This window comes from Dermacentor silvarum, chromosome 8 (genome assembly GCF_013339745.2).
Source record: "Dermacentor silvarum isolate Dsil-2018 chromosome 8, BIME_Dsil_1.4, whole genome shotgun sequence".
In the NCBI taxonomy this organism is placed as follows: domain Eukaryota; kingdom Metazoa; phylum Arthropoda; class Arachnida; order Ixodida; family Ixodidae; genus Dermacentor; species Dermacentor silvarum.
The window spans coordinates 10,826,598-10,851,242 of record NC_051161.1 but is presented as its reverse complement, the minus strand read 5'-3'; the positions used below and the strand labels follow the sequence as shown (position 1 = coordinate 10,851,242).

Genomic DNA, 24,645 nt, shown 5'->3' with positions numbered 1-24,645 from the left:
TTTTTTTTTTTTTTTTTTTTTTTTTGGAGGAGCCATTTTGCCTAACAGCAGAGATGACGTCACAGTCGTAGTAAGCCTGCATCGCAGCAATAGTCAGCAGCAGAGACAGAATCCCCGCGCAGAGCACACAAAACCGCCCCCGGAAAATGCGCCTAGAAACAAGAAACGAAAAAAAAAAAAAAAAAAAAAAAACACGGCTGGGGGTCGTGACGTAAATGTGATATAGGCACTCCGCTTCGATATGAGAAGACAGGAGAGGAATGTGACAAAAAAAAAAAAAAAAAAACTGAGTCACTTTAGCATCCGACAAAGAGGATGAAGGCGTAAGCCTGCGCGCTCAAGAGACATGGATTAAATTACTTCACATTCTCATTAGAATGCGTCGTTACTTCTTATTACTTGTTTTCTCCCACCAAAGGTCGTGGGTTCGAGTGCCTTAATTAACTCTATATTAATTAACAGTGCCTTTTTTGGCATGATGAGCGGCATCGGAGCCAGCTGTGGAAGAGGACGACGAACGCGCGAGCAGTGGCACGAGCGCGTCTCTGCGCGAGGAGAGCTCACATGACTTTCTGTACCGGACGCCGCTTTTTCAAGGCCACCGTCTCATAAGACATTTAAGCCTTAAAAAAGGTTTCCAGCAGACAGGTGGACAGAAGGGAGGAAGAGACGCCACATCACTGGTGTGTCTCTTCTTCCATTCTGTTCATATGTCGGTGTTTTTCTGCTGGAAACCTTCTTTGCAATGTCCTTCCAATGAGCTATCTCCGCTATTTAGAAAAACGTTCTTGCAGCAGAGCGCCTTTCACAATTTGCAGTGTATAGCAAATTTCCGACAGCGCCTTCCAGAGAGCCTTCGAATGCGAAATATTCGTTCGCGTAGCTCTTACAAGAGTTTGTTTAATGAAAATGTCTTCGCTCGGATAGATAATGTCGAGGATGGGCTCTAAACGCTCGCTGGCTTTAGCCACATAAGATCAATAAATAAAGAGTTAGGTAAACTTCGTTTATTATGCGAACATTGCTGCACAAATTACTGCTTATTCAGAGGGTGCCAATCTGGACACTCGAATAGTGACAACGTCACAGAGATTAATATTTCTCAAAATTAAAAAAAAAAAAAAAAACGAAACTGTATAGCCACCCCATCTCTCGACGTTGCACTGTAGCGCGTTCAACGGGGACGTTTGTTTCCTTCGTGTCATGATCATAACGCTTATATCACGAACAACTCGGCGTTAGAACGCTGAGCACTCAGTCGCCCCAAGAAGAAATTCGATCTGACTGCAGAGCACGTAGCAACAAACATCCGACATGTATAGATGTTGCGCAGTGCGCTATATCTAGATTATGCTCCTGCTGCAGGAATTAACTTCTCTGAACAAACATATATCGGGTGGGTGGGTGGTGGTAACATTTATTTAGGTCCTGAATAATCTTCACCCCGTTTTAACATATACCGGGTGTTTTATTTTAATGTTAACATACGATTGAAAGATCGCCCGTGGTATTTAGCACAAATGTGCTTATCGAGCTGGAATACTCGAATAGGTGTACATTACTTACACTGAAAACAATACACATAATTGACTAACTAAGGAAATTTTACTAATTTGTTATTTATATTATGTTAGCGTACATATTGTAATACACAAATTGAAGCCATTGATTTCATAAGGTACATTCACTTGAAATAAATTTTCAAACTAGCACCAGTTTTGATATAAGTGCAGTGAAACTTGATGTAAAAGTGCATTGTTTTTCCGCTTACTTTTCTTTTAACAAAACGCAGTGGCGTAGCCAAGGGGGGGGGGGGTCGGGGGGTTCAAACCCCCCCCCAAATTTTTTGCACCCCCCCCCCCCCCCCCCACTAACCCACCCTTTTCTCTCGTCGCTTCGCGCTGACATATTTCAAGAAACCGGTGCTACTTTCACACTTTCATTCCTGGGCGCTTCCGTTTGGGTTGGTAATTTACAGCGAATCATGTCTGCATATGGAAAAAACTGTCACGGTATTTGTCAAGGCTTGCAAACTCTGTGAAGTTTTGGGCGAGAATATGGCGGCCGTATTCTGAAGCAACAAATCCGCAACAAATGAAGCAACAAATGCGGCAGCCGCATTTTAGATGATGGCAAAAACGCTCGACGCCCGTTTACTTAGATTTAGGTTGCACGTTAAAGACCCCAGGTGGTCGAAATCTCCGGTATTCATTTCCGCCTCTTCCCTTCAGGTGCCGATTAGGCCGCGCTCTCGCAGGATTTTAGGCTACGTTCACACTTGGTCTCGAAGCTGTAGGAAGCGGCAAAATCTCGCCTAGGCGGCAAAACAGGCAGAAAAACAGGCTGCGAGCCAAATCGGTCTCGGGCCGATTTTTTCGCCATGGCGAAGCGGAAACGCGGCGGAAAGTCGTTCTGCTTCACTGGAAGCTACACTAGCATGTAAACAACCGGTCGTAAAATGGCACCGGGCACCAAAACCCTGGCACCAAAAGTGTAAGCTGTAATGCTGATCGACGCGATCAAGAACCAGCTCTTGCTCTACGACAAGAGTGGCACTAAAACGTACTGTCAGCAATACTCGCGATAGTATTCAACGTCGCGCGACCGGAGGTGCGGCAATGAAGCCTTGGCGTGACCCAACTTCTCGCGCTTTTGCAAAGCCAGGCGAACCCACCACCGCCGTTTCCGAGGTGTCCGCGTCTTCCGTTTATTCATTGTCCATTTCTAGAAAACAAGTAGGTAGAAGTATAAAAGCCATTTCTTCTTCCACTTCCATGGCAGACAATGGTTAGGCAGATTCCTCGTTGGCGCTCCATAATTCTCCTCGCACGTGTACGGTATGTTGCAGAAGTCGCGGGGTCCTTTTCTCGTCGCGACGATAGATTGGGAGCGTAGGTCTCACGTAGGACGCGCAGGCTTTGGCGAGCCCCAACACAAGGGCCAGCCCAGGTTTTAGCTGTGGTGTTCCCGTTGCCCCTTTGGTGTCCTGGAGGCGCCGACAATACGAAATGATGAAATGTTCTTACAACTTGTAAATAAAAGCTATTAAAGAAATATCACGCCTAGGCACCAACCTGTGACTCAGCGCTACCGCGCCCGTGTACGGAGAATTACGGAACGCCAACGAGGAATTTACCGAAGGTCGCAGATGACACGCGAAGTTGCGTAAAATGATCACTTTTGATGACGGTACGTGGGTCAAAGAATGGACATACCGCTCGAAATAATGCGATAATGAGCGCCACCACGCCGACAAACGTACGCAGACTAGATGGATCTGGACGACAACGGCAACGGCGGCCGCGGTGGTAGCAAAACAAATGTGAACTTGGACATGCGCGGAAAAGATTTTCCGGCCGCTTTGGCCTATCCACCCGCTGGCCGCTTCCCAAATGTGAACGTAGCCATAGTCTGCAGCGCAAAACGTCTTTCGTTTGCGATTGCGCCCCTACGGAAGGCTGGTAGTTACTGTTGTGTTGCTGAATCCCAAACCAGCAATTATGAAAGGCTGGTAGTTGCTGTTGTGTTGTGGAATCCCAAACCAGCAATGTACACACGAAAGGGTTGATGCCAGCAGTGAAAGTCCACCGACTCGCAACAGAATGCACGAAACAGACAGCCGACAAGCATGGATTACTGCTGTGCGCAGTACAGCGTAAGTAAACTGTTGTTGCAGGCGCTGACAGTTCTCGTCGGAGTTCACGCGTCCTGAGAAATCGATTATGTGCACTATGCACTGAACAAGACCGGAGTTCATTCCTGCATCACTAGTACACCAATCAGTCGAGATTCTGTGAGGTACAAGGCCACTTCCTGTTTGCACCGGCCTAAGTGAAGCAGAAATGACTCGCACGCACTACTTAAAATGCGTACACATGCCATAACTATGCAGTGCGGTGAAATATTCTGTACAACTCCGAATCTGTTGACGTAAAGGCAAATGACGGCTGCACGCTCGCACACAGCGGAAGACACAGCGGCCCATGCACTTGCCGCAGGAAATGCAAGGCGACGAAAGCTTCGTAAAAAAAAGCATTACTCGTTTTTGCGCGTATTTAAGTTTTCTAGCGCAAAGACGCAGCGAACAAGCTATTGCTATGGGAGTAGGTATAGCCTGGTAACACGTGCATTTTCACATGTATAGCCATCCTTGACCTGTGAAACGTACTTCGCCCCGACGAGGACGACGCCATCTACGCTTAACGGAGATAAACAATTAATGATGTCTTCTCCGATCGGGCGGGTCGTCTCAATGATGCGTTTTCGAAGACTGGTCCATTCAGTGGCGCGATGAGAGACGGTTGCTCCAAACGCCCACTGTACCTGTCGTACTTACTGTATTTTACTGAGCTTACATTACTTTTTACTTAATTTCTTCACAAGCACACAGTGCCACACACACACGCGAGGGGGGGGGGGGGGGTCCCATGTCTGTGATATACATGCATAGAGTGTGCTTAAACTACCGATACTTATTATCGATCACGTCACGTAGTGGAAAGCAGACGCTTGCCCCCCCCCCCCCCCCCCCCGGTCGGGCCGATGAACCCCCCCCGAAAAAAATTTCTGGCTACGCCCCTGACAAAACGTATTTTTATGCATCGAAGCTCAAAAGTTACTGGAACACCAACGCATTTCGTCACAAACATGTGTCACCTATAAGAATTCATTCCAAATGAATATGACATTAAACGTCACCGGCTACAATTCTTAAATTACAATATGCGGCATAAAGTAATAAGTTTGAATGTTAATGAACAAATTTAACAAAATGTTAATTAGTCGAATATTCCCTTTAATTTCTTATACAAATAATGTCTGCCTTTAAGAGTAATCTAGTTCAATCAGTAGAATTGTGCTACATATATGTCACGGGTGATTAAAAAATGATGAAATAAAATACCCCGTATATTTGTAGGACGTCCGTTCAAAACTAACGTTGTCTGTCAAGGATGATGCAAAGTTAAGCGCAATAAAAGAAGAAACAAACCGTCGTTTCTGTAATATAGTGCGCTTAATTTTGTACTAACCTTCAAAAATGGACCAACTAGCCCATTGTTCTCACCAGCTATGTCTTATGATAAAGCAGGACGTGATACCGACCATATATGACACTGACATACACTAGTAGACGTCTGTATAAAGCTTCTGATGAAACCATGACATCAGTACTGGTATACCGGGTGTCCCGACTGCATAGTAGCCGTAGTGTTGTGTACGTACTTATAGCCAGTATTTTTTTCATTGCGCAGTATTAATTAATTTTAATTAGTGAACTTATTTAATTATTGCTTGAGTCGCAAACATATCATGTACAAAGTTGTAGGGCACCTGAAATAAACTCCGAATCAAGTATTTGTTTCGTGCTCAGCTTTGCCTCGTTGGTTTTTCCGAGAAAAAACAAAAGCGCGCGAAACATCCAAAATACGAAATAAATACGCGCTCGCGCGCCGCTACTCTATCGCTCCCAAGCGAATAGCCACGGATACACGGCTTTACTAGCGGCGGCAGCATGGAGGTCAAATAAAAAGTTTTTCTCTAACCTCCTTGGGCGGCAGTTCGATACAGGGCTTCACGCTGTGTAATGGTCGCGGCATCATGAGAAAACGCCGCTGACGCATTGATAAGCATAGCGGAACCGTAGGGGGGGATTTCGAAGCCGGGACACCGTGACGGCGCACTTGGGACTAATTTTGCGCACTCATCTTGTTCTGTAGATAGGCGCGCCCGGAACGTTATGTTCCCCCTTTTTGTTCCCTTTAGTAATAGAAACAAACTTTGAGCAGGCTATGTCCATCTAATGCGTTTTGGCGGATCTGTACGGCCAGCATATGCTGTTGTCGATTAGGTAAATCATTTTTGCTTGACGTGTCAGTGCGTAACGGGAGATCACAACGGTACTACGCCAGTGACCAGCTCTTTAAGAAGACAATCATGTCCTTCCCGGATGATCAGAAGGCTAAAATGATCCTGGCTCTGGGGGGCGGCGCACGGTGACAAGAGGAATTAAGGCAGCCAAACTATTCGTATGTTGCATTATGGAGAACGCCCTAGTCCGTCAACAATACTTAGAACGTACGAAGTCCTTTGCGAGACGGGTAGCTTCACAAGAAAGCTACACAGGACTGCGACGGTAGTTTAAGAAGCGGAAACGCATGTTTTGGCATTCTTTGCTGCTAACCCTAACGGTAGTGTGCGCGACGCCAGTGCAGAGGCCGGAACATCAAGGCCATCAGTATGGAGGACTTAAAAAAAAAAAAAAAAAAAAAAACGTCAAATGCACCCGTACCATCTACATCTTCATCAACGACTTGAATACCTAGATTTTGAAAACAGACTTGACTTGCCAATTGGATTTTCACGAAATGTGAATAAGAACCGGACTTTCTCACTCGCGTGCTTTGGACGGATGAGGCTAATTTCTCCAGAAATGCACAAGATAATCTTCGCAATGCACACTACTGGAGTAATCAGCGTCCCCACTGGCTGGCACAAACACGAGACCAATACCAGTGGTCGTTAATCTGTGGTGCGGTATTTTGTTGGCAACATCATATCGGACCCATCTTTTTTGACAACACACTAAAGACACAACGCTACGTCAACGATATCCTCGAGGGCCCCGCGAACGACGTCTGTTGCAAAGTACCACTTGCGCACCTTCAGAACATCTGGTTTCAACACGATGGTGCTTCTGCGCATAATAGTCAGTCTATGCGCAGGAGCACTCGACAAGATTTTTCCGGGACAGTGGGTTGGCCAGCACGGACCTGTACCGTTGGGCGGAATCTTATTCCGGTTCCGAATGCGAACCGGTTCGCTTCGCCGCTTACGTCGCTAAATAGGTCCCTCCCAAGCCGGAGGTAGAAGACGGGGAGGACGCGACCAATAAACGAGAGGGTGCCGTGTCTGAAGTCTACTTCATCATATGACGAGTTAATCGAGGAATTGCGGAATGTTTCTTCTTGCTCAATATGAACTATTATTGAAATATTGTCCTGAAAGTTTTCAAGTATCGTCGCGTGTTGACGTATTCCTTTATTGTATACATTAGGCAATATAATATTACAATTTGTTTAACTGTTCGTCGCCAGGTGGTAATGCACGCGTTAAAAATTGTAAACACACTAATCAAAGCAAAAAAATCACAGCATATCCACGGGGTGAATGATGATGAGTGGGCGAAGCTCCGGAGGGAATCATCGGATCTCCCGCTTAAGGGGAGGGTAGCACAAACGCGTTAGAAACGTGCAGTACTCTCTAGTAAGGGGGAGCGGCCACAGCGTCTTACGCAGCCATTTACACATGCCGGAACGTGCACCGCGTTTGCCGACGCCATCACATGACTGCTGAGAGAGTATACCCGCGTATTCATAAACGCTCCTCGACTTGAACTTGACTTTCCACCGCTTTGGGCAGCGCGTTCGAAACGCGTTGAAGGTAAGGCGGAGAGGCCACAGCGTCTTACACCAGCTTCTTACACGGGCCGTAACGCGCTAGCACAAACGCGTTAGCACAAACGCGTTAGAAACGCGCTAGAAACGCGGCCTTTCGTTAATGTTGGGTATTTATTGCCATCGTGGTGCGTGTGTCCATGTCCGCTTCGTGGCGTAGTGGGCTAACGCCGCGCGCTCGGAAGCGAGGGGTCCCTGGTTCGATTCCGCGCTACGGACACAACTTCGGAATTTTTTTTTCTCATTTTTCTCAGACTGGTTACACACTACTGGTTACACACTACTACTACGACGACGGGGACGGAACGGGTGCCGCTATAAGGAGCTTCGCCCCTAATAACCACATCCCCATCAGTTGTGCGGAAATTTTGAAAGTTGGTTCTTTATTCTATGATGTCGTCGCGCAGCCATCGAACGGTTCCCTTTGACAGACGATAATGACGCCGAAACTCCTCATCTGTCAGCTCTGAAAACGCGTGTAGCACCTCCAGTCGTTGACGGGTCTGGGAGAGCAACCTGAGGCAAAGAATGAGGGACGCCGCCATATTTTCATGTGTATGTAGTCGTACTTTAAGATAACCAACACGCGCGCGCACCGCCCGCGAGTCTCCGAGGCGGCACGGCCAAGGGCGCAAGCAAACAGCCAAGCCACAGCAACGGAACCCAAAGCGGACTACCTCTTCGCCGGTTTCAGTCATGGCCGACGACGGGTTGGCTTTGAAAATGGTTGACAGATGCGTGACGTGTCCAAAATTTGCGGTACTTCCGCGCTGTCTCTGACGGCCACTGACGCAACCACAATTCTGACCAATCACGTGAGGGCAAGCGAACGGTTCGCATTCGGAACCGTTATAAGATTCCGCCCCTGACCTGCAAGGTCGCCGGACATGAAACCGCTGCTGGACTTCTTGTGGGGCTAAGTGAAAGATCGCGTGTATAGCAGCGAAACTGCCACACCGGACGCCCTAAAGGCAAAAATAAGCAGTCTGCCGCGAGATTCCAAGGTCGTTGGTCAAAGCTGCAACGTGTTGGAAAGAAGCAAGTATACTATATTGCTTCAGACGGTAACCTGTTTGAGCACGTGCTACAAGTGGCAGTGGAAAATAACCGCTCAAAACTGGTGTAAAACGTGGCTGTTTAACGCACCTTCATGATGTCACCCTACCTTACATACAAAAAAAAAAAAAAAAAAAGAAGCTTGCGACAAAGATAGAAACAGGTAAAAAAACTGCTCTGTTTTGCCTCTCTTCCGGAGTTCAAGAGACAGAAAGGGTAAATGACTAAACCAGTTGCACCTTTGGATGTTTCTTTTTGGGCGGCTGAGACGCCTTACGTGCTTTTGGTTTATTTTTTATTGAAATAAACTGTTCTTCCGAGAGCTGCTTTTTTTTTTTTTTTTCGTGCTCTCTTGCGCACAGTTTTTTTTTTTTAAACATGGGTTGAATTTCTTTTGTAGTTTTGTTTCGTGATACGCTAATGTTTAAGCTATCCCGAGTGCCTCATGATTGACACAACATTCTTGCGTCTGCACCACGCTAGTTAGGTCGCGAAACCTCTCGAGCCATCCTACGTGACGAAGCCTTGTACGATGCGGCGATAAACGAATGCAGCCGTATATCTTTCAAAGGTTGCTTGGAGGCGCTTGAAGCGGCGCGCGGGCGCGCATCTATTTCATATTTCGCGGGCTTCTGCGTTTCTTTGAAAAAAAAAAAAAAAAAAAAAAAAAAAAAAAAAAAAAAAACAACCATGCAGGCACACTTCAGCACGAAATAAATGCCCGATTCGGAGGTTATTTGAGGTGCCCTACAACTCTGTACATGATATGTTTGCCATTCAAGCAATAATTAAAAAAGTGACTAATGAAAATTATTTATTAATTAATGCTTCGTGATTAAAAAAATACTGGCTGTAAGTACACACGACTGTCGCTACTATGCAGTCGGTGCGATTTCTCTAGAGATGTTTTTTTTTTTAAATCTTGGTCCAAGTTAACTGGGACACCCGGTACATTCTAATGGAAAGCCGCATCATTCGGGATGCACGTAAAAGAAGATATTCTCGGATTATGCAATGCGGCGCGAGTCCGCCGTACCAAGCTGGCTACATCGCCCGTAGTTAACGCCAGGACAAGCGAGACGTGACATTTCGGCAGCGCGATCTGAATTCCGCACATACGCAGGGTGAAAATTCATGAGCTCGATCACAGAATTAAACAGGACCTCCAGCGGATGTCCCGTGGATATCTGCGGTTATTATACGATTTGCCGTAGGCGTACGTGACCTGCCTATCATTGAAAATTACTGAGAGCTAGCAGCGGCCTGTAGGGGCTCGCTCGAACGATTGCACTGTCACACTTACCCACAGACACGTCGGCCATCTTGGGAATGTCAAACCGCTCTCGGAATGCCCGCAGCGGGTCCTCGCTGTCCAGGCGCCGTGCAAACTCGATGGTGTTGGGTTTCAACCCCCATTGCTTGGCCAGCGACAGCAGTTCTTGTCTCGGCGTGTTCTTCATGCTGCCCGCGCAGTTGTGATGCAGAAAAGAGGCGATGTGAATACACGGATGCCATCTTCGTGCCAAAACCGGTGCCATTTTGCTTCCGGACAGGTTTGGCATCGTTAAAGTGTTCTATCGTATGTGCATGCCGTCGATTTGCACTACACTACGAAAACGTTTAACCCCAGTGGCTTAGAAAAGGAAGACGGGGATAGCAGCTCGTTTTGTGGCTACACAAGCTGGTCGACCTGGTCTGTCGACTAACCTCTTTTGTAAATAATATGACAGAATTGATTGAAAGCTCCGCTCTCCTGCCATCGCCTTTCCTGCCTACGCTGAATGTTTTTTTTTTTTTTTTTTGATGTCTGTCAAGACAACTGTAAGTCGTTTGGTGTGTTTCAGTTGAGTATCGGCCACGTGACGTCCGAGTCTCCATAACTTTATTCACGCATCCGGAAAACTGCGCTGCTCGGGATGCTGTAGATGTTGATCCTTGGGAAATACTGGCGCGTGGGATGCTGACGTAAACACCGACCTTGCTGCGCTTGTGCTTCCTTTGTATTCCTTTGTGCTATGAAATCACATTATGTATACTCATTGTGTGACCTTAGTGTCTCACTCTCGCTGTCCGTTCTTGCCGACTTCTATGCTGTGTGGCCAATTGCAGTTGTATAGATGCTTTCAAACTGCATATGTGACATGTGTCGAGGCAACGTACAACAATGACAAGAACATTTTATATTTTGTGGCAGTTATTATAAAAATAACAAAATAACATTTTCCGTGATTTTTCGTATGTTTTCGGCTATTTAAGCGTAACCTTTAAGGTGGTCGTTACATGCAATTACTGCTTTTACAGCGAAACTGCTCACAGAAGTGCTCGAAGGTCTTACATGCATGCTTTTCCCGGTAACCTGGGAGAAATAACTAATAAATTTGGAAGTAATGGGGGGCACGTTATAGCTGACGTGCGGACAAAGTTTGAAGTGCGTGGGTTTGAATATATATATATATATATATATATATATATATATATATACATATACTAACACAAGCGCTCGAACGCAACAGCACTGTTGAAAATTGCGTTGCGTCAGTCGATCGGTGCGTGGCCTGACAGGACTAAGCAAAACGGCTTACGCAGCACATAATTGACCAATAAAATAATGCCAGTGAGCCTACCTGTGTTCTACGCAATACTAACTTATACATATAACGTCGGATGATGGGTACCTATAGCATCTAGACTTCTTAATGAAATAGCGCATGATATTCAAACGATTATGTGACCCACTCTTCGGCCATTGGTATGTGCCACTGGAGGGTCTCTAGGTATGTAGTGCTCAGAGATTGAAACGCGATACTCGGCACCGTAGAGCGCTGGGGGACCAAATGCAGTCACAATGCGTCACGTACTACAAAGGCGTCATCGTATACCACAATTAATCAACTTGGAGTCCGCAGCGCTCAACGGTGGCGCGAAAAGCGCCGGCAGCCACGCGCTCTGAGTATCGCGTTTCAATCGCTGAGCACTGTGTCACCTTCGTCATCGTAACATCACAGCCTCGACGTCTCGCAGTGTGCAACCGCCTGAATTGGTGTTTGCATTGTGGAAGGTGTAGTGCATATACATAAAAACATATAGACATTGCATGAGATTACACGTTGCGGGGGTTTAAATTTATAAAGGTAACTGTATATGTATTGTAATTATTTGTATGGCATGTAATTACCCACTTCACGAAAGCTTCGCCGTACACAAATTCCAACATGAGCGGTGGATCTGCATAAATATATGTATATTTGCTCACGAGAGAACGTTTCAATGCGCCCTGCGCACGCCGCAATGCCGTCTTCGCAATAAAAAGCTCGCGTAAAGTTAGAGACGGCCAGCACGCCAATTGGGTCGCAAACACACACAGCAGTTTTCTTAAGCGTCCTCCTTGCCACAAGGGCGACGCGTGTACAGTCACTCACCTGCCCGGCGTCGCCACGAACCTTCACAGCGGCGTCCTCTCTGCGGGACTAGTTCTCCCTACGCGCCAGCAGTTTTCACCGTCGCGGAAATGTGTCACCTCCAGCTGTGTGCACGTCACACGACGACGGTATACGCGGACGCCTGCGAGCGCAAAAAACGGCAAGGCAGCTATGCAGTCATGCCGCTCGGTGGCCGAAGCTGCCGACGTCGTGCCGCCTCGCGAGCCACTTTCCGGCTACCTGGTCGTGGCGAGCAGAGACGTGCGACTGCATCAAAACCGGCCGTCCTCACCACGAGAAGTAGCGCGTCCTTGGGGGCGTTACACTCACCTCGCCCAGTGTGCCAGACGGGCGCGTCACGTGCCTACCGATCGAACGCTAGAGTCGACGAGGCGAGAGTGTTTGCTTTCCACACTACAAACTGGCAAAAAAAAAAAAAAGGTAATTCCCGAAATGGGCGTAATCTCATAGTAGGTGGCGGCAGCAGTCAACAACAATATGCGCAGGGCCAATTTCTATGAGTTTATCAAGCAGACAGGACCACGAGGAAAGGAAGCACACGCTTACACAAGAGAACAAGGAATGCACGAGGCAATCGCCACTGCATGCGCTTGCAGCAAAACATTCACGCACGCACGCCGGCACGCACAATATATATATATATATATATATATATATATATATATATATATATATATATATATATATATATATATATATATATATATCAGAGCAATGAACACGTGGATCTAATAGGTAGGTTAAGCTCCCCGTTATACTCTAACGAATGTATCAACGCTGAAAAGGAAACAACAAAAGGAGCAGCGAACCGCAAAGGTTCCACAATATACAGGCCCATTTTCCCCACTGAATTTTTCCCGAAGGCGCTCGGCATCCGCAGTAAAGGACAAGTCCGCGCCTGCACGTTTCACCTGAATACAGTCAGCCACGCAGGTTTTTTCGTGGCACCTTTGGCTGAGTGTTTTTTTTTTTTTTTTCAATTTCGAAAGGTGGCTCCCCTTAGGAATAATACAAAGCATGTCAAAAATACACGAACAGACTTGACCTTTGGCTCATTTCTTCATGTGAAGGACCACCTACATCTCATGTCTCGAGGACACTGCATTTCCTCATTCTGACAAATCTATACGTCCTACACGATAATGCATGGACCGATATATACACACAAGGCCTATTTTATTTTTTCGTTTCCAAGTTTAAACTTTTCCACCTCTGTTTTCGGTTCTGCGCAAAAAAAGTAAAATAAAAATAAAAAGACCTATATTAGCCCTTCGCTCCTGCGTTCACCTGAATTTGGTTCCGTATTTTATCTTATCTCTCTCTACTCTCACTCTCACCCGGTAATTTAGAAACAACAGGGGCCATATTTCCTAGCAATCAATTTTAATATTCATTGTTTTCGCCTTTCGCCATTGGTTCTGATGTAATACGGGCGCCACCACGCCGCTGTTATCGCTGTCATCGCCACTCGGAGCGACGCGTGATCAGAAATAAAGAATGATAAAATGAAATGTAAAGTTACAAAATAAGGCCCCTGTATTTAACCCGGCCACATTCTCTTACTGAACGCGAGGAAATGAGCAACATGCTCATTTTATCTATCGACGACTGGGCCAAAATAAAGGCAGCTTTAATCCGGATTTAAGTTATTCGCTGCCGGTCGGTTCGGGTGGTCATTATGGCAGGACAGCGCGCGAGTCAGTGACGAAAGAGCAGAATAATCAGATTAAAACAGGACTGACATCGGAAGAAATCGCCATACAGCTTTCCATCATTAAGGAGTTGCAATATTGTGCCTATAGCTGCGAAAGTGTACGCCTTCTAAGCAGCGCTACTGCAGTCTGGTCATAGCGAGGTCGTTATCAATGATATTAATAAATGTAGAAAATAACGCTTAGTGATGGCGAAGAGATTTAGGAACGGAAATCCTTGAGTTTAATGGGTGTCTAGATGGCTTAAACGCTCAAGGATGTCCCGCCAATTATGTGCGCAACAGAAAGCAAATGGAAAGATGATAAGCGAATAAATGCGACAGTCCGCAATGCAGAGCAGCTCTCTTTTTTTTCAGTGCCTAATTATTATAAAAACGCTGTAAGAGAAACAAAATTGGCGTTCTTGAAGATGAACACTAGCTGTATGCCGCTAACAAGTAACGTGGGTAATTAAAAAAAATGTGGTTGATCCCTCTTATATAGGAATCGGTATAGAACACGAAAGTGAAACGTGTCTTCACAGAAGTAGTGTAATGTTTATTGCACATTGATATATAATGTCTATTGGTGTTTTGTGGCTAAAGCGCCCTTAGGCGTTGATGCACCCACGCTGACGCCTGGTGGCACGTCTCCTCCATCACGACTACCAACGTCGATGACCATGAGCAACCGTCGTGCATATGGAAGCTGCACTACGCTGCACACGCTAGCACAACGCGAAAGACGAAGCACGTAACTGACACACTAATACAACGCGCAAGACAAAGCACCTAACTGAATCGTCACCGAGTCAAATCAGCGCGTACAGCGCGTCGTAATTGCAGCCTCCGCGATCAACTTCAGAAACATTTTCAGAGCTAATTGCGGAGGCCACGCTCCGCTGTGCTGAGTACGGTGAACGCCACCTAGGTGGCGTTGGTAGTGCTTCTTGATGCCAGCGTCCCTTCGAATGCTGGCATCGAGGCGTCGTAGTGCTGAGACCACCGAAGCGTTCACTGTCGGTGCGCGTTAGTGTCATAATGCAGTACTTCTCTTTTCTGCTCGTAGGCGGCGGCACCGCCCCGAGCAAGAGCGCGGGTACACGGAGGAGTGTTAAGCCCAGACCACACGTACGCTTGCGGACGCGCGTAAGCTCGCGTCTACGCGCCTTGCGGTTGCCGCGCCTAGCGAGGAATGGCGGTTTGCATCCACAAATACGCGCGACAGCGCGCGCTCACTGGCCTCACTTGTTTACACCTTGGCAGACGCCACTTCGTATTCCGTTGTTGGCAGTGCTTCAAAATGCTTCGATATCTATAAACGTAATTGTTATCTTTTTGGAGCTGTTATATCAGCACAAAAAGTGAAGAAGAAGCACTTTCTTGCATGATATAATTCTGCTTAACTGAGAGTTGAATGTACCGCGCCGTCGCTGCGTAGCCAGGCGCGCCGACGCGAGGCAGCCCAGGCGCGCGATAACTGAGAGGAGCTGATCACCGAGATCGCGCCGCATTTCGACGCGTACGAGCCGTGCCGCACCATCTGCGCATGCGTGGGCGCGCGGACGCGAGCTTGCGCGCGTTTGCAAGCGTACGTGTGGTCTGGGCTTTAGATATATAAGGCGCGTCTGTGTAGCTCTCTGCGAATGCGTTTGTGGCGCAATGGGTTAAACGCTCGGCGATCTATCGTCGCGGACCGAGAGGTCGTGGGTTCGATTTCCAAATTTTGCATGTTTGTGGAACTTTTTCTTCTGGTTTCTTTCTTTGTATTATGTTCTATGACGTATTTCCGTGACGGAAATACGTCAGTGAAGTCTTGGTGGACCCCGGCATAAAACACTTTCGTGTTAAAAAATGTCACAGTTTCGCCCTAAGATCGAAGCAATGCATGCGATAGCAACACAGCAATGTTATACGAAGTAAGGTGAGCGGCTTTGGTAGCAATATGAATTGTAGTAAACATGAGCTGATTAAGTAAGCAGGTGTGCTGCGGCGTAAGTAGACCGACATGAAGAGAGACTCGATAACCACGAGAAGGCGCGTGTGAAACGGTGGTGTTGATGAGAAGCGCTGCCCGTGGGCAGCGCGTGCGAAGGGACACACCTGTAGCGCTGCACTGCCGACCCGGGCAGCATTGCATGTGTAGCGTGCGTTGGAAAATGTGGCCCGACTATTACTAACTGTGGTGTGAGCGCGCACAAACAAACATGAATAGATCACACTGAATGACTGCAGAAACGACTGTCAAAACGCTGGCAGCAAGCGCATATACGCCGCAGCGGGCGAAGGTACGTGCGGTCTATCGCTTCAACGGAAACTGAGCGGCGAATGCACAGCGCATAAAGGTCAGAGCCGTGTGGAGATAAGAGACGGTGCGAGCGAGCGACGAGCGCGGTTGTTGGCAAAGTAGAAATGCGCCCCCCCCCCCCCCCCCCCCCCGCTCCCTCCGGCGCTCGCTTCCCGCTTCCTTGCTTGCGCGTGGAAGATTGAGTGCGTTCGCTCTCCGTGACAGCGTGCATCCCCGCACGCTTCCGCTCGGGCATACGGCGCGCGGCGAAGATTTTATCTATACGGAACCTCACGGCGACGCCGACGGCAGAAATCCGGTGGAAGTGTCCATATAATTGCTATCGCAATAAAAAATATATTCATTAACTAACTTTTAAATCGTCGGTTTCAAGGCAGACATTGTTATTTTGTATTTTAGCATTGTCATTTCTAAGGATACCCTATTAAAGAAAAATTTAATTCCGCGGTTTTCCGTGCCAAAAGCGCGATCTGATTACGAGGCACGCCGTAGAAGGGAACTCCGGATTAATTTTACCGCCTGGGGTTCTTTAACGTGCATGCACGCAATGCATGTACAGTGGCGTTCTTGCACTTCGCCCCAATGAAGTGCTGCCGCCGGGACTTGATCCTGCGACCTCGGGCTTAGCAACGCCAAAGCCACTACGCCACCACGGCGGGTTACCTATTTTTCTTCTAAAGGAATAGCTTTTAAGGAAACTTCAAGTTTTAGTGGCGTCTGTCACAGGTTGCACCACCATGTTTATCGCAATGATTCCTTGTTTGCTAAAATCAACGCACACAAATAAAAATAAAAATAAAATATTTTGTCCCCACCTAAAATATTGACGCGAGATAGGCTGGCACCGGCGGCCGCCGACCGCTGCAACGAGAACGACGAAGTGTGTTCTGAAGCGCGCGCTCTCCGAGTGTCAGCCTATCTCGCGTCAATATTTCGCGACAATATGATCCAAAGCACTCCACGTAGTGTGAGCCATGGTCGCTGTTATTCATGTATTCGTTTCAGCATGGCTGTTTCGAGAGCCCTCCTTATTATTATATTTTTAAATGATTAAATACGTATGTAGTAGAGGTTGGCATCAGCAGTGGTGCCCTTTGTTACTTCTCTCTTAGTCAAACAGTATACATATATATAAAAAAAATAGGCCGGCTCAAAGAAACGAACGATTAAAAAAGACGGAGACAGTACATAACAAAGAAAGGCCAGCTAAGACAGATATACAAACGCGATAAAGTAACATATAAGGTAAATACAGGTCCGAAAGCGGCAACGCAGAGTTCACATTAATACCATTTCAGAAGTAATACCATTTCAGATTATAGAGCAGTCACTTGCAGTTAACTTGTATTTCAACGGAGCACAGTCTAGAATGCAACCTATACAAGGTCACACCACAGGCTTAACGTTTTTGATCTTTATTTTTCTTCTTGTTTTGATATTGATTTTATCAATATGAAAACAAGAAAAATCAAGACCAAAAACGTTAAACTGCAGCGGGTAATCGCGGAACATAATTCATGGGGAACTCTAAAGGTTTTAATTTATGAAACGTCTAAATTACGTGGCGCAATTTAACGGTTATCGAAACCAAGCGCTCGAGCAGTGCCGGAAGTAATAGTCCCTAGATAGGTCCTCTTATTGAAACGTTGGCCGGCCTTCCTTATCCCTGTTTATAACCTTTATACCAGTGTGCTACTCCATCTGTCAGCCCCCTTCTTGATTTTGTATTTCCTTTAAACCCCTTTCCCCATGTAGGGTAGCAAACCGGACGTTCGTCTGGTTAACCGCAATGCCTTTCCTTTCTTCTTTTTTCCTCCTCCTCCTCTATATACAGTTACTGTACGTGGCTTCCTGCAGGAGGATACACAGTGACCATGGAGGCAGGAAAAAACCTTATTTCCTTCGTCCATAACAGTAGCTCTATTCCTCTACGATGAGGGCGACGCCCTATGACTGAAACTGCCATAAAGTAGAGACGTCTGACATTTTACTGTTCGCATGCCTCTACTTGTAGGAAAACGAACGGTACCATCTCCAGCCTCATATGTAAGTAGTGGCTAATGTTGGCGTGTCAGCAGCATTTTATACAGCTGTAATAGGCTCGTGTGCACCGTCTAGGTGTGCCTGCAAAGTTTTAAGTGCGAAGCACTTTAGGGGCCAGGGCTGTTGGCATCGGCGTCCGTCGCGCGTGATCTGTCGTGACCACGCTCAAACACTCCAGCACCGGCGCATCACTGATTCGCACTTCCCCAGGTTTCACGTTAGTGGAGCTGCATTAGCGCTGAATTTGAACTACACAAGCACAGGATTTTTTGCATATGAGAAGCCTTTTGCCGCTGTGAACTTCCTAGTGGTGGGAAGACTTTGAAAGAGAAAGGTTGGAGTGTAGCGATGTGTGTGTGTCGCTGTTAGTGTGCGTGCGAGTGTGTGAGAGAGAACGAGCGGGAGAACGGGAAGGGAGCCTTTATAAAGTCTAGCAGTCGCTTTTACACTGTATCTGTACATTAAAGTCTTTTTCTTTCAGTTTCTTTATGAGCTGATATTTTACGCCCTTTTGTTTTACACGTGTACGCTCAATTTCTTTCATTTGTCTCTGCCGTTGAATTATCGCTTCCCTATTTGTTGGTTCCGTTGCTGTAGACCTCTAAGTCGAACTTCGAAGGGTCGGACCATGATAACAGTGTAGCTGGTCAGAAATGAGTGCCTGGTTTTATATGTGTAAATCCATATTCGTCAATACGGTCTCGCTCCGTAGTAGCATACATGTATAAAAGCTTTTCGCTCCTGAAGTTACCCGAGATCTGCTGTCCAAAGCGGCGTCTTCCCCAAGTATACATACATTGCATCACTGCATAGTTGCTCAACAGCCTTCAAGTGCCTTCATGTCGGCATAAAAACTGCGCTAATGTGCTGGCAGCATTTTCGACGGACAGGCCGCGATATATAGCCTTAAATGTGGCGTTTCGACCATCGCCGCCTCACTCGTAAGTCTATAAATCCGCTGCAGATCAGAGCGCAATCGTCCTGGGCGTCTGCTGAAATAATTGGAGGTGGAGTACTTTTGTGAAACTTAACCCCCCCCCCTCTACATGTAAGGAATTTAGGAATATCGTCCGCGCCGAATATAATGACAGCTGCGACAGGAACTGCACTATTGCCAAATATGAAATATTATTTCTATGGACATGCGGGGCAGCTCACAAGTCGTTAATTCAGGCTTCGAATAAGCCTTCCAGTTTGTAGAAATCTCATGGGCAAGCACGAAGAAAGCCTCGCATTCCCCCTCCCAGCGAGTACGATTCATGTGGTTGCCCATAGCATCCATTAAGCAGGCCGACTGACCTCCTAGATGCAATGAAGGCTTCGAAGAGTTCTCGTTCAATCGTGCTACAGGTAGAAACTGGGCTTGCCCAAAAACGGTGGCAGAGTTGTATGCAGTGATGTGGGGCTGTGACCCCAGGCATCGGCTATCAGAATTCAGGGGAAGAACTTAATTCATTCATACTAACACCCTTTTACTGTCTTCAGTTGGTGCCACCTTCGAAGGCGACAGATGAGAAAGCGTGGCATCCGACGCCGCCTTTGAGTGACCTAAATTATGTTCAGGAGCTGCGAGGAGGCCGCTGTCTTTACAGGTACGTTCTTTCTATTTAGTTAAGCGAATCGGAGCCAATGCTGTCTCCCTATAGCTCTGAATTTATTAATCCGCTTTTTATACTGAGATTACCAAAGACTATAGACTAGGAAGCGTGACACAGCGTCCTCACCGCGTCTGGTGGCAGGCGATTCGGCGAAGTCGTCGGGCGGGTGCCTGAGCTGGCTACGCGCGGTGTGGACGGGGAAAGACCACTTGAAGCAAGGCTCCACGAAATAGGGTCGACGACGTCTTTATGGCGGGGTGTCATCCTGCGCAGACGTCGGCGCCGATAACCGAGACCTCGCAAGGGCACGGACGCACGCTGGGGTGATAAGGCGCGTGCGTCTAATGACGCGTGTACCGTCGGCATTGTGCCTTGTCCACTCGCTCACAGATTGCACACGAGATGTGGAGCGAGGTGCGAAGACTGACAATACGTAACCCCAAGCCCTGGTGAGACCGGCAAGAGTTGACAAAGTCGCCTCTTCCAGTCGGAGTTGCCCGTCGTATCCACCAGAACGGTCCGGCTGAGTAGGCGTCGGCGCATGCACATGTTTAAGGGCACCACTGGACCATCTTGGTGCACGGGAGCCCATCTAGTACAGCGAAGCGAGGTGCACTGATTCCCATGGACACGAGCTGTCACTCTGCGCGAACGTAGCAGCACCGCGTCGCAAGGTGACCAAGTACTACAGCCCACGATAGCTACACGAGACACATGCCATGCAACGCGCGAAGCGGCACTTACGTGCGTTCCAATAGCACGCCTCGGCACGCAGGATCATAAGTGGGTAATGGATTATTGCGGCGTCGCGGGGCGAGTCAGCTCTCTCACGACGGATGCGATGTGCGGTTGCATATTTTGTGCGATTCTGTACGTTTAGTATTAGCGTGTAAAGTTTAAATGGAATTTGTGGCACTCTAAAGTAGTGCGTCGAGCCATGCGCCCCCATAATATTAATTTTGGTTCAGAAGGAGAATCGGCGCTACTTTCTGCTACCTTCATGGGACGACGGCTCAGCATGCACCTAACCGGAATAACGAGGATTCGACACCCGTCAGCAATGGCTCAATGGAAACAGGCAACGAGACATTCCGACTTCAGAGGCGGAAGCTGAGTGACCGCCTAGCCGTCGCAATCGTCACCCGGTCCGTCCCGGTGTGGGAGGCGGAAGAATAGGCAAACACCCGAGCGGAAGCAACTTCGCGAACAACGGGGCGCGCCACGATCCCTACACTCTATCGACGTTTGTGGCAGCGGGCTTCTGTGAATCGCAGCATGGCGACGTGCGTAAGGCCGGTCACCTCACGCTGGGCACACGTAACTGACCTCGACGGGCAATAAGGCGACCCGAACCCAACACGAAGTTGGTGCGTTTACGTCACGCAGGAAGGCAGGAGAGCCCATACAATTCAACGCGGACCGCGGGCGATGCCTGGTGGAGTAATCTTTCTTCTAAGGCATGGTTTTCAATCGAATCATTGGGTTATTTACACGACGTCATAGTGAGATGCCTTTTGGTTAACTATAGCAGGCGTGAGCTAGCTGCGCGACACGGAGCGCTCCCGACAGAGCATTCGGCCTCGTGGAAACGCCGAACGGCAGTACGGAATTACGCTTTCACCATGCTGCTCAGCTCGTTCCGTTCCTGAACTAATTAGTTCTCTTTTAACTCCATCGCCTGGCCATACAAGAAAGCCCGACGTGAGCGACCGAAATGGCGTGTTCCGCAAGACACGCATTGTCGGAACGTTAAAGAATGCTACCGGTAGTGCAAGGTACTGGCGCGTCTTTCGCTCTGCGCAACCTCGGCCTGCGACATATGTCAGCACAGGGAAGAAGTAAAAACGCGCCGTATGGTGTAATGGCCCACGGGCGGGGCATCGCCGTCACAGCATCGCGGCTTTTAGAGTGCTGTAGGGATGATAAGATATAGAAAGCCTCGACGTTGGCGAAGGGCAACTTTGGCTCATCATAACATCGCTGACACAAGAGGCCTTGAAAGTTGACATGGAATGCGGTGTTGTCTTCAAGACATGTCGCCATGTCAACCACCACTGATGTCCGGCACTCAGCAGGACGTAGGTATACGTACACCACGGTGTAAGTATATTTCTTACACCGTGGTATACACTTCCACACAATGTGCTGCAGCGTCCCTCTAGCACTCGGGCTGTTTCAGCTACGACCGCTATAAAGATAAAAATAAAGAAGAAATAGAAGATAATTTTGTCTGGCTTACGCTGCTCCGCTTTCTTCTAAAAGGGTCGTCAAAGAAGATACCACCGACACACTCTTCCGGGCACCTTAGCCCTTCTGCTTGCACAGCAGCCTCTCCAACGCAACCGCACTATTACGCCCATCCGGCATCTTCACTTAGAAAGCTAATCTGCTGCTTTTCGCGGCTATCGACATAACACGAAGCTCCAGCGCATTTGTTTTTAATTCACCTTGTCCCACAAACCGTGATACTGCTGCAAAGGGAATTAATGAAAAAATGTTGAAGTCGTTGATGCCATAGTTATCGACGTGTTGGATGACGCTGATTATTTTCTTCCGGTTTGGCATTGCCAGCTTTTCCACCTCCTACAATAATTTCATTCTTATTCCGACGTCACGCTGCCTTTTCTGGGACGCAGGTCAACTGCAGTGCAGCACATCACGAGGCTTGCTCCCATCCGCCACTATGGGAACGCCTTTATGTGCATATATGACAGAGCGATCGTGTTATAAATTAGCAGGTCGACGACATGTTTCGACACTAAGTGATCCGACCTTCTTACAGTTCCGTAAAACTTTTTGCTGGGCGAGCTATAGTTAATTTGGTGTATAGTAGCGCAAGAAATGCACAAGACAACTGAAAAAAAAAATAAATACAGATCCAATTCAAATGTTGGAATCTATATGTATAAGCGAACTGTTCGTTAAATGGTATGTGATGAATTAATTGTCGCTATATGGTTGGTCAACATGGGTGTCCTTTAGAGTGTCTACGATTATCGCTATGTTTGTATTTGTAGTGTCTTATGAATGTCATTATGTATTTCAATTGTGTTATGCATGGCTGTCGCTATGATTGTATTTCCGGGAGTCTTAGATGGTCACTGTGATTTTATTTTCGAGTGTCGTACAGTTTTCGCGATAATTGGCTTTTACAGTGTCGTTTAGTCATGGTCAAAGTACATTCTAGTCAACTATATAAGCCAGTTTGCAATGACGTCATACTATCAGGCGAGACACCCACCGACCGACCGTTAACAAACTTTTAGAGAGAAAAACTTTATTTCAAACAGTTTTCAGCGTAGGGACCGCCCGAGGCCCGTTTTTCTCTCTCCATCCCCTCCCGCTTCCACTCATTTTGCGCGTGTGCAGTCCAGAGCACTGCACGGGCCGATTTTTGCGGCCCGGGCCCGGCCCGGCCCCGTTTTTACATTGGGCGGCCCGCCCGAGCCCGATGAAAACTTTTATGGCGAGACCCGGGCCCGGCCCGGGCCCGGAAATAATCTACGTTACCCGCCCGGCCCGGCCCGCCATCCCTTTACCTTAAGCCCGAGCCCGGCCCGAGCCCGGCTCGAAACCGGCCCGAACCCGGCCCGAGACCGAAAAATACATGTTTTTCAGAGTTGAGAAGCCCGAGAATAACTCGCAGAAAGCCCGAGCCCGGCCCGGGCCCGCGTCAAAAAACCCGAGCCCGGCCCGGGCTCGGGTCAAAAAGCACACGCCGTGCCCGAGCCCGGCCCGAGCCCGTAAAAAAACTGCTCTACCCGGCCCGGGCTTTCGGGTAAGCCCGAGCCCGTGAAGTGCTCTAGTGTGCACACGCAGTTATCGACGCCCGCGACCTGCGTGCCATGAGAGGCTTCTGGCAAAGGGGTGCCTTATTCCAGGGCTCCTGTGGCCTTGGCAGCTAGCCGAGCGGGCTCCGGTCCACCAGCTGTCACTGGTCATCCAGGGTCGAGCTAAGCAGCACGACCTCTCATTGGGATGGGGAGGGTTTGGGATAGGCGGTAACGCGGGGTTTCGTCGGTCGGCTGGTGTTGGCTTCTCACCCCTTTTCCTGCTGTATGGACGCCACCCCTCCTATACTATCGACGCCATTCTTCCATATCCTAACTTGCAGAGCCACCCGAGTGTGCGTCAGCTCCTTCAGCTGCAAGGCAGATTAAAACAACAGCTGTGCCGACCAAATTTGCGCGTCTACTTTCCAGCAGGCTGCGTGAATCCCTTCCAACGCCGCTTGGCCTTTCTTCAAAACAGTTTCCGAAGTCGATCCATAGTGCCGACTTCGGATATGCTCGGCAGGGGTACCGAGAAGTGTGGGTGTCCAATATATTCATAAGGCTTCTGCACTTAATGTCCTTACGGTGTCTCGATGCGTACGCTCTACATGTCCAGAGATCCAAGGCCTATACTTTACATGCTCTTAGGTCACCAAGGCTCTCCTGTTCGTTTCCAGTGGTATAACTGTAGTATAGGATAAAAACGGCTCATAAGCACTTAGTACAAAACCATGACACTCGTGCTCGGACTCGGTGCACTGCTATGACACGTAGCGTTAACCATTGCGATCTCCGGTTAAGCAAGCTGCTTTACACCAGCTCAGGTTCAGAGAGCTGTCATTAGCTTATTGAACTGAAGTTCACTAATTGACTCACTATTGTAATTGCGAAATTGAAGCCGATTATTGCCGAAAAGAAGTATTTAAGCTCTTAGACTGGGCAGGCTTAGGAGTGAGGATTAACGGCGAATATCTCAGCAACCTTCGGTTTACAGATGACACTGTCCTATTCAGCAACAATGGGGACGAATTACAACAAATGATTGAGGGCCTTAACCGAGAAAGTGTAAGAGTGGGGTTGAAAACTAACATGCCGAAGACAAAGATAATGTTCAATAGCCTGGCAAGGGAACAAGAATTCAGGATCGCCAGTCAGCCTCTAGAGTCTGTAAAGGAGTACGTTTATCTAGGTCAATTACTCACAGGAGACCCTGATCATGAGAAGAAAATTTACAGAAGGATGTTATTCAGTTGGAGTGCATACCGCAGGCATTGCAAAATCCT

The 24,645-nt window shown here is 47.9% G+C and overlaps 1 protein-coding gene across 2 annotated transcripts in view; it reads right to left on the bottom strand.

The window, feature by feature from the left end:
- Positions 1-24,645, bottom strand: part of LOC119460623 (kynureninase-like) — a 50,624-nt gene that overhangs the window by 22,582 nt on the left and 3,397 nt on the right. The window contains exons 1-2 of one of the 2 annotated variants that reach the window (XM_049673104.1): positions 11,930-12,436; positions 9,814-9,971 (exon numbers count right to left, since the gene is read on the bottom strand). In XM_049673104.1, coding sequence (XP_049529061.1) covers positions 9,814-9,970 — 157 coding nt within the window. In that variant the 5' untranslated portion in view covers position 9,971; positions 11,930-12,436. Of the gene's footprint in view, positions 1-9,813; positions 9,972-11,929; positions 12,437-24,645 lie in introns of those variants that run through there. The other variant, XM_049673105.1, reaches the window with a different exon arrangement.